Source organism: Lacerta agilis, chromosome 14 (assembly GCF_009819535.1).
Source record: "Lacerta agilis isolate rLacAgi1 chromosome 14, rLacAgi1.pri, whole genome shotgun sequence".
Taxonomy (NCBI): domain Eukaryota; kingdom Metazoa; phylum Chordata; class Lepidosauria; order Squamata; family Lacertidae; genus Lacerta; species Lacerta agilis.
Window position 1 is genome coordinate 22,662,004 of NC_046325.1, and position 10,766 is coordinate 22,672,769.

The 10,766-nt window shown below is 37.9% G+C and overlaps 2 protein-coding genes across 2 annotated transcripts; both read right to left on the reverse strand.

The window, feature by feature from the left end:
- Nucleotides 1–290: 290 nt before the first annotated feature.
- Nucleotides 291–1,277, reverse strand: LOC117057719 (olfactory receptor 14A16-like). Its single transcript, XM_033168560.1, has one exon. The coding sequence runs from the start codon at nucleotides 1,275–1,277 to the stop codon at nucleotides 291–293; it is 987 nt and encodes a 328-aa protein (XP_033024451.1).
- A 6,338-nt stretch (nucleotides 1,278–7,615) lies between these two features.
- Nucleotides 7,616–8,602, reverse strand: LOC117057720 (olfactory receptor 14A16-like). The gene has a single exon (XM_033168561.1). The coding sequence runs from the start codon at nucleotides 8,600–8,602 to the stop codon at nucleotides 7,616–7,618; it is 987 nt and encodes a 328-aa protein (XP_033024452.1).
- Between the last annotated feature and the right edge of the window lie 2,164 nt (nucleotides 8,603–10,766).

The window sequence follows — 10,766 nt, forward strand, 5'->3', positions numbered from 1 at the left end:
CTGGCCCTCTAAAGCTAATCCCTAAATACAATCAGAACAGGTCCTTCTCTTCTGAAGTTCCTAAACAAAGGCTCATCCACACTTTTATTTCTTCCATAGTCAGAAACTAAGCATGTGAGTGGTTGTTTTCTCCTTTTCCTGCTCATTTCCTCAGGAAAACCCACTTTAGCTTTCAAATTGAGTCATTCGCGACTGGTCCTAACAGTCAGGGATACCTTTACCTTTACTATCAAAATGTATCTAGAAGTTTTAACTGGTCATGATATCTCCACCGTTCCCCATGCTTTGACCTACAGAGAGAAATGTAACCTTTTCAGGAAAAGCATGGAAAAAATATTCATAGAAGCGTGTTTCACACCCAAGAGTTTTGATACAGCATTTTTAATCTCCTTATTCCTCATGCTGTAAATTATTGGATTGAACAAGGGTGGTACAATGGTATACATCACAGTTATTGCAAAGTCCAGGTCAGATGGAGTTTTAGATTGAGGCCTAAGGTAAGCAAAACATCCTGTGAAACAATATAAGAAGAAGACAACCAGGTGAGGTATGCAAGTGGAGAAGGCCTTTTTCCTTCCCTGAACAGAAGGAACTTTGAGAACCACAGTAAAGATGTGTACATAAGTGACAACAATGAAGACAAAACATCCAAACACAAATGTTGTACTTACCACTATAGCTCCAATTTCTGTTTGGTATAGATTAGAGCAGGAAAGTGTAAGTAGCTGTGGGATCTCACAGAAAAACTGATTGACAATATTGGAGCAGAAAGGGGTTGCAAATGTTGCACTAGTGTGCATGACTGCATTAAGAATTCCAGCAACCCACACACCAGCAACCATTTGTTTGCAGGCTGCCCTGTTCATCACCATTTCATATTGTAATGGATTGCAAATGGCAACATAGCGATCGTATGCCATGACTGTAAGAAGGGCAGTATCAGATGATACAAAAAAGAAAAATGAAAGAACTTGAGCAACACATCCAGCATAAGATATGTGTCTGTTATTCATGAGAGAATTGGCCATGGATTTGGGGATGGTGACTGAAACAGCCCCTAGGTCCTGTATGGCCAAGTTCATCAGAAAGAAGTACATGGGAGTGTGAAGGCGGTAGTCCAAAGCTACGGCAGAGATGATGAGAAGATTCCCAAATACAATTGCCATGTACAATATCAGGAACAGAGTGAAGTGCAGAATCTGCAGTTCCCGAATAGCGGAAAACTCCAGGAGTAGAAATTCAGAGACACAGGATTCATTACCTATCTTTCCATTCATTACTTAAATGATTTCTGCTTCTAGAGGAAAACAGGAAGACAAGCATAGGTTTAAGTCCTCTTCTGATAACTTATATTTGTTATCCAATACTGCTTTGGTTGTGTTTTTTGTGAGATGCAGATTTAAAAGGAAGAAGTGAACAAAGTAGTGTAATAATAAATTTTCATCTGAAGGAGAACTTAGATTTCAATTCCACATAGATAAGGCACCAATATCTTCAAATAAACTACTGCTATGTAGTCCTTTTTCTTCTGGTAATTATAGGGGTAGAAGTACCCAAACAATATAGAAATTTATTCATGTATGCGACTACAGTGGCAAGAAATCTGGCTTAGCTTGTCGTGGAAACCAGATTCAACGGGGGGGGGGGACCGGGGAAGTCCGCAAAGATTAAAATGATATGTGTAAAATAAGTGGTTAAACTGGAAAAGAATTGTTGATCATCCCAGTGAGAGGGGGGGTTTGTTTTGTATGCTCCCCTTAGTGAGAGAAAGGGGAGTTTGGAAATTTTTAAATCCTGTATGGTAATTTGGATTTAATAGGAAAATTCTTAATAAATATTATTTTTTTAAAAAAAAATAAAAAAATTGTCTTCTGATAAGAAATATTTAATACTTTGGAAAAGCTTTTGTGAGATATAGAAGGCAAGAGGACGTGAACAAAAAAAAGTAATAATAAATCTTTACCAAAGGAGGACTTAGTTTTCAATTCTTTATAGATAATACACCATTATTTCAAAATTAAATACTCTTGTTTCAAAACTGGAAGATGGTGCTGCCCTCAATCTCTTGAAAATAAATGATTCAACTGCTAGAGGTGTAACACCAGAGTCCTACCACAATACTTGCCATAATTTCTTAGGGTTGCCATATTTCAAAAAGTAAAAACCTGGACACTTCCAAAATTGTTCAGCCAAAAACCCACAGTTTTTCAATTGACTTGTCTAAGATCCAAGACAAAGTGCTGCCTTTCGGAAATTCTCTTCAGACAACAGTTCCGCCTTTGAAATTCAGGTAATGTCCAGACATATGGCAGCCCTGTATGCAGAGGGCAGATGCCTCTCACTATCATCTACATATTTACAAAATGTATTTTGATAGTTACTTCAATTGTGATACTGAATTCCAGTAACAGTTAAATATAGGAGGATGATCAGGTGCCCATATTAGGCCCATATAATGCAGATTCAAATTCAATTTTGTGTGTGTTAATTTCCAGTGCAATGCCTATCACAACTTGTGTTCAGGATACCTTAACAGCTTGATTCTTAATATCTTTGTTTGATCACTGAGGTCTTTGACTGAGTCACTGGTAGTTGTTCCACATGACTCAGAAACATAGTTCATACTTTCCAGGAGGCATGTATTCAGTATTCTGAGCCCAATGCTTTCTAACTCCTTCCTAGTTGAGATCCCATAGGTTTAAACTGTTTTAGTCTTTGTTGTATGCTTTTAACCTTAATGTAGACTGTGCACAGACCACTGACTTATGAATGAACAAATGTATAGCCTCTTGGAGAGAAGCGTACAGCTGCTTTGCTGCTCCCCAGATCTTTTTACTGCCACACTATGATAAGCCAAGCCAAAACAAGCAAAGTGCTAAAGCTCTCTCCTCACTCAATAGGAGCTGCAGTGAAGATTTTTTTTCTTGGTTGTAGATCATTGCTGGTGAGGAGAGAGACTAACCACTAGTCCTGGTTTGGATGATGTGCTCAGTCAAATCCTGGTATAGCTCAAGATGACAGTAAAAAGGTGCATGGAGGAGCAAAGCTACTGTAATCTTCTTTCCAGGAGGTTGAACACTTGTGCAGTCTCACTGAGTTAAGATTTGGCTTAGCTTGTTATGGAAACCAGGTCATTGGGTTTTCTATGTGCAGACTATATAGGTTTCAGAAGACACAACATAACAAGCAGGATTTCGCTTTCTACACAATACAAGATAGTAGTATTGTCTGCATTTAACCCTCTGAAAACTACCCAGGTATCACTAAAGTTATAAAAAAATAAGCATCTTACTCTTTTCCTTTATAGAAAATAGTTTTCCAGATGCAATTTCTTCATCACTTTAACATGTTCTGTATTCTTGTAGCCACTCATGGAACTTTTTTCAAAATAATAATAATCACCTACTCATTTTCTTCTGTGAAAGTTCAAATCTTTCTATACTCTTGCAGAATGAAGCTTTTACCATGGGGTGGAATTTTATTACTATTATTATAGTTACGTTCCTGGGAGTTTGGTCTCAAGAGCCTCAAACAAATTAATTGTGTTCCTTTGTTGCTTGGACTCAGGGGTCCCACAAAAAGCAGCAGCGGTGTTTGCTAACCCTTGGTCCCAGGAGTCCAACACAAATCCATCAAAGTATGTAAACTTCCACCTTTAAGCAAACATTGTTCATGAAAATACTTAAACTAGAATAAACTGCGGACACTTATCTTTGTTTACATTGCTGTTTCTAAAGAACATACTATGTGGTACTCTTAAAAATGATGGTGTTGATGCCATATAAATCTTTCTGGAACCTTCTGGTTTCAGCTGGACCTTCTCAGACTCATTTCTGATAGTTGTGTGAGGTATAATTAGCTCACTGTTCCCCACATAATTTCTCTCTACCCACCATCCATTTAGGATATCTGGAGATGATGCTGTTTATTGCATTGTTCATCTGAGGTCTGTATTTTACACGGTTTGAGAGCTAGTTCTTCATTAACAACATCCCTATGTGTCCATGAGACACCATCATGCATTCAACCTTCACTTTTGGTTGCAGAGGAATCTACGCTCATAACCCTGTGTCACTTTTGCCTCAGTAGCTGATGTATCTGGGACTGGACACCTTGTGTTAAATCAGAGTTAAGGTGTTAACACACATGGTAGCCTGGTCCTGAGTTTTCTATGAAACAAGAGCTTATCAGGGGAGCTTCTCTGTTCTAACGATATGGCTTTGTAATTTTGTAATGCCAAATAAGGATCTGTTTTGAGTCCAAGACCTTTCCCCCCAGCAAATACATTATAATTTTCACTGCACTTTCTGCCAGCCCGCTAGACTAGAACCTTCTGAGACTACAAGTAACATTGGGGGGGGGGAATCATACTATACTTCTTAAGTACCTGTGAAAAGCCAACTCTCAATTGAGACCTAAAATAGAGACCTAAAATACTGTTGGATCAATACTTTAGTAGCCTATCTCATAGAACCGATAACCGAGTCTAAATTTTATTAGTTATATCTACGCTTAATCAATGATTTTAATGATTTTAATGATTTTAAGGATATGGTTTAAGTTGGGCTGGATATGTTGAGTATGCCCTCATCATGTAATGAGTACCCATTTAAACATATATTTTCTATATTGTTTTTATAAATGCAAATATCCTGTTTTATGCTGGTCTGTGACCGAATAAAGTATATTCATTCATTCATTCATTCATTCAACTCTCAATTGTTCTCCTCAAGTGTAACCAAGATACTTTTGGTTGAGTTAGCACAATGCTTATTTCTCCAAGCACATTAAAACTTGGTTTCATTCCCTGTGAAAATACTTCAGCTAAAATAAATCATAGACACTTAGCTTGACAAATATGTGAAGATATTTACTCACAAAGTTTGAAACCTTACAACAAGCAAGTCTCTATCCATTGGCAGTACAAAAATTATAGAAGTATAAGTGTTCCAAATGACTTGAAAAGAAAAGAGCTTCATTTCCTTGCAAAAAGGAACATGCAATGTTTTGGTTAGCAAAGATGTAAAATCTCTTTTTGGAGAGATTTAGGTCTCTTGGTTTCTTTTACAGCTGAGAGCTATGCTGCAGCTTTAGCCTATTCCAGGAAACAGCACATAGAGAAAGAAGAGGGAAGGGGCAATAGCAGCTGGGAGTCTGCTAACTCCAACTTGATCTCAGGGCTCAGATTAACCATTTCATGCACAGAAGTGTGAATCAGTAAATGTATATCATAGCAAATTTGAGTAAGAATCTCTGACTATCAAGTAGTCACATCCACAGCATGTAAACAAATCTATTCCCAGCTTGGACCCAAATCCTACTGTTGCTTGTTCAATATCCATAGATTGTTAATGTCATCCTGCATGATATATCTGACTTATAGGGTAGCCTCTAACCTTTTTATCTATACCCTCATTCACTTGAGGCCAGCGTAAAATTTCTCTGGCTCCTTTCTTGAATTTCCCTATGCTCTGTATTTCATAAGCATTTGTGCCTTCAGTGTTTTGGGTACTGCAAGAGTGTCTCCTTTAGTACAACTTCATTAATTACCATGAGCTCTGCTGTATAATGATTGTATGAACTTGGCATTCTGTGTGCTAACATGCCTGAAGAGGTTGCCTGTATGACTACCCGAAGGGTATAATCTTTACCCTTAATTTAGCCCATACACTGGTAAGTTTTTCAATAGTCAATTGACTTGACATATGCCATCTCTCAGACAGCCTCTCAACAATTTCTCACAACTATGCTAAATGTTCTTGTCAATGCAAGAGCCACCAATAAATTTCACCCAGGTGTTTATCTTGTGAACTGCATGAGAGCTTGTGATGAATGCAATGATGAATGAATTATATTTAACTATAATAAATAGTAAAATAATAATAATAATAACTCTAAGGAAATACCATAGTGTTCCACCTGGGGGGAAAATAGTTGGAAGGGTATCCTTGAAACTGCCATTTGCAATGCAGACAAGGGGTTTCTCATCTGCTTCTGCTAACATTGGTCTCCCATATATAAATTTGTGGATTTTTTTTTACAGTCAAATACAAGGGAGAGCACTTCTTTTTCTATTTGTGCATGGTTGCTTTTGGGGTTAGTCTCTTGTCTCCAGAGTTTCCATTTCTATCTGGGATTTAATGTCTATTAAAGTTGACTTGGATTGCCCTGGGCAAAATATAATGACTGATAATCTAATAAATAAATTAAAATTTTAACTATTTTTTTAAACAAAATATCCCTTCATAGAAATAGTTCTATGCCTTCTCTGGAGGCAACTATGGGCAGTTCATAATCAGAATATTGTGTTCAAATCTTTAGACTATGATAGCATACCATGTCTACAGAGCATGAAGTTATTTTTATTTATTTATTCATTTATTTATTTATTTCATACATTTGAGTACTTCCAGACTTTTTGTAAGATCCAAAGGAAATTTGCAAGGAACAAGTGTCACTGGGCATTTTGGCTAAATTATTTAGATTTTATATACATCCCATACACTATCACAAATAGGGTGAACGCTATCAGTTCTGGGAAGCTGACCCCCATTTCCCTGTGTGCAATTACTCCCCCTGTGTGAAACTCCAGTCTTATATTTTCTAAAGGACGTAGGCTGGTTTTTTTTTATATATATAAAAAAAAAAGATTTTGAGAAATTGTGTCAGTGGCCACTGTTTCAGACTCCATCATGAAAGATGAGGGTTGGGTAACATGACCAAGTACCTGGGTTTTTAAAAGATACACCTTTCCCTAGTAACAACACTGGAGACATCTGTTTTAACTCTTTGTCAGTAAAAAAACAAAAAACAAAAAACAGCCAGGTGTTCTTCTTATGCGAAGGATGCCCTGTGTCCACTTCCCTCCCACCGAAGGTTTGAAGTAATGAGGAGGCACTTCTGGAACAAAGATAGACTTTTATATATTTACATTCATTGAGGATTTTCGCTTAATAGTCACTCTCTTAAGGCACAACACTTCATTTTAGAAATGTTACTTGTGTGGGAAATGATAGCTTCAGGCAAAAACTATTTACAAAAAACTTTTAAATCCCAGTAAACTCTCTTTTCAAAAACTACTCTCGGGATAGACTATTTCCACCTAAAATTGATATTTGTGTCACTGCCTAGCAAGAATCTCACAGTCCCTTCTAGAGTTTTTTTCCTTAGCTTCAGGGAAGCAAATTGGCTTGCTTTCTAAAGCTAATCCCTAAATCTAATCAGAACAGGTCCTTCTCACCACAGGTTCCGAAACAAGGACTCATCCAGACTTTTGCTTCTAACATGGCTAGAAACCAAGGATTTGAGTGGTTTTCTTTTTCCCTAGGAAAACCCAATCTTTAGCTTTAAATAGAAAGAAAGGACAATCCACAGAAAAGCTGATTGCCTGATGAAAGCAGTAGCACAAGAGAAAGCGCTAAATGACAGACAGTCCCTCTTTAAATGTATGATTAACAGGCCGTGTGATAAGAGATGCAAAATTGTTAATGGTACATCTAAGCTGGAGGAACACAAGATGTCCTTGTGATACCTGACAGATTTTGAGTCTGCTTATCAAACTTTATCTAGAAGCTGTAACTGGTCATGATATCTCCACAGTCCCCCGTGTTTATACCTACAGAGAGAAATGTAACCTTTTCAGGATAAGTCTGGAAAAGATATTCATAGAAGAGTGTTTCACACCCAAGAGCTTTGATAAAGCATTATTAATCTCCTTGTTTCTCATGCTGTAAATTATTGGATTGAACATGGGTGGTACAATGGTATACATCACAGTTATTGCAAAGTCCCCATTCGATGGAGTTTTTGAGGGAGGCCTAAGGTAAGCAAAACATGATGTGAAACAAAATACAGAGAAGACAACAAGGTGAGGTATGCAAGTGGAGAAGGCCTTTTTCCTTCCCTGAACAGAAGGAACTCTCAGAACCACAGTAAAGATGTGTACATAAGTGACGACGATGAAGAGAAAACACCCAGATGCAAGCGTTATACTCACCACTATAGCTCCAATTTCTGTTTGGTATAAGTTAGAACAGGCAAGTGTAAGTAACTGCGGGATCTCACAGAAAAACTGATTGACAATGTTTGAGCAGAAAGGGGTTGCAAAAGTTGTACCAGTGTGCATGGCTGCATTGAGAAGGCCAGAGACCCACACACCAGAAACCATTTGTTTGCATGCTGCCCTGTTCATCACCATTTCATATTGTAATGGATTGCAAATGGCAACATAGCGATCATATGCCATGACTGTAAGCAGGGCAATATCAGATGATAAGAAGAAAACAAATGAAAGCACTTGAGAAATGCATCCAGCATAAGCTATGTGTCTGATATTCATGAATGAATTGGCCATGGATTTGGGGATGATGACAGAAACAGCCCCTATGTCCTGTATGGCCAAGTTCATCAGAAAGAAGTACATGGGAGTGTGAAGGTGATGGTCAAAAGCTACTGCGGAGATGATGAGAAGATTCCCAAATACAATTGCCAGGTACAATACCAGGAACAGAGAGAAGTGTAGAATCTGCAGTTCCCGTACAGTTGAAAACTCCAGGAGTAGAAATTCAGATACAGAGGATTCATTGCCTATCTTTGCATTCATTACTAAAATGTTTTCTGCTTCTAGAAGAAAACAGGAATATAAGCATAGGTTTAAGTCCTCTTCTGATAAAAATAAATAAATACTTGTTATCCAATACTGCCTTGGATGTAGTTTTTGTGGGATATAGATTTAAATGATAAAGTGAACAAAATAGTTTAATAATAAATATTCATCTAAAGGAGAACTTATCTGTAAAATCCATATTGATAATGCACCATTATCATAAGGTAAGCTACTACTAAGTATTCCTTTTTCTTCTGGTAATTATAGGGGCAGAACTACCCAAACAATATAGAAATTTATTCATGTATGTGATTACAGCAGCAAGAAATTTGGCTTAGCTTGTCATGGAAACCAGGTTACTGGTTTTTCTTTGTGCAGTCCATGTCAGGTTTCAGGAAAAACCTAAAACAAGCACGATTTCCCATTCTACACAATATACTATAGTAGTATTTTCTGCATTTTGCTCTCCGAAAGCTATCCAGGTATAACTAATGTTATAAAAATATAAATATCTTACTCTTTTCCTTTAATAAAAAAATAGATATCCAAATGCAATTTCTTCATCACTTTAAGATGTTCTGTACTCTTCTAACCACTCATGGATCTTTTTTCCTTTTCCTTTTCCTTTTTTTTAAAAAAACTCTCCCTCCTTTTCTTCTGAGACAGTGAAAATGTTTTTATATACTTGCAGAATGATGATTTTACCATGGGGTTGGCAAATTATTACTATTATTATATTTATGTTCTTGGGAGTTTGGTCTCAAGATCCCCAAACAAATTAGCAATTGTTTTCCTGGATGCTTCGACTCAGGAGTCCCACACGAAACAACCATGGTGTTTTTTTAAGATTTTCCCCATGCGTCAAACACAAATAATGAAGATATGTAATGCACTCTACGTGGTGCTACCTTTGAAGGTGACTCGGAAACTGCAGTTAATCCAGAATGTGGCACCAAGACGGGTGACTAGTAGTGGCCGCCAAGACCATATACAGTAACACCGGTCCTGAAAAATCTTCATTGGCTCCCAGTACATTTCCAAACACAATTCAAAGTGTTAGTGCTGACCTTCAAAGCCCAAAACGGCCTCGGTCCCGTATACCTGAAGGAGGGTCTTCATCCCCATCATCCAGCCCGGACACTGAGGTCCAGTGCTGAGGGCCTTTTGGCAGTTCCATTGCTGCAAGAAGTTAGGTTACAGGGAACCAGGCAGAGGGCCTTCTAGGTAGTGGCGCCTGCCCTGTGGAACGCCCTCACAGCAGATGTCAAGGCAATAAGCAACTATTTCACTTTTAAAAGACAACTGAAGGTGGCCCTGTTTAGGGATGTTTTTAATGTTTGATGCTGTATTGTTTTTAATATTCAGTTGGAAGCCGCCCAGAGAGGTGGGGCATAAATAATATATTATTATTATTATTATTATTATTATTATTATTATTATTATTACTACTACTACTACTATCCCTGTGCCATCACACATTTTTGTCTCAGTCTCTTTTCTATCTGAGACTGAACACCTTGCGTAAAGTCAGAGTTAAGGTGTTCTGCACATTGTAGTCTGGTCCTGAGTTTTCTATTAAACAAGAGCTCAGCAGGGGGTCTTCATTTATCTAGTGAAGTGGCCCAGTCATTTTGTAATGTGAAATAAAGATATGTTTTGAGCCTAAGGCTTTTTAAAGCAAATTCCTAACAATATTAATTTTGCTTTCTTCCAGCCTGCTAGTCCAATGGCATGCAGTGAAATTTCTCATAAGGGGAACAGCTAGGGCCATGGTGGGAGGGGTCGATGTCATGTGTGTGACGTTGTGATGTCCTGATGTCAGGCATGTGAGCATAGCACCTCAATCCCTAAGCTGGGCAGAAGCTTCCTGGGCTTTGGGAAGGTGGCACCAGGGGAACATTTAGGGGACTAGCCTAGTACCCTTAGTCCAATGACTGCTCACCACTGCAATAGTCTGAAGCTATTTGGGTTAGAATGTCTCCTAAAATGCTTACCCCATCAGTTACCATAGGTTCAACTGTAGGTTGAGTGTATGGACATGGAATTCTGTGTGCTGACTCACCTGTAGAGATGGCCCATATCTGAAGAGCATTATTTTGCCCTATCTCAGTTCAGTCCATGCACTTGTAGAGACTGGCAATTTTTTATTTTTTTAAAATAA

Excerpts from the sequence above, each read along its gene's own strand:
- LOC117057719 (XM_033168560.1), bottom strand. The coding sequence starts at position 1,277 with ATGAATGGAAAGATAGGTAATGAATCCTGTGTCTCTGAATTTCTACTC.
- LOC117057720 (XM_033168561.1), bottom strand. The coding sequence starts at position 8,602 with ATGAATGCAAAGATAGGCAATGAATCCTCTGTATCTGAATTTCTACTC.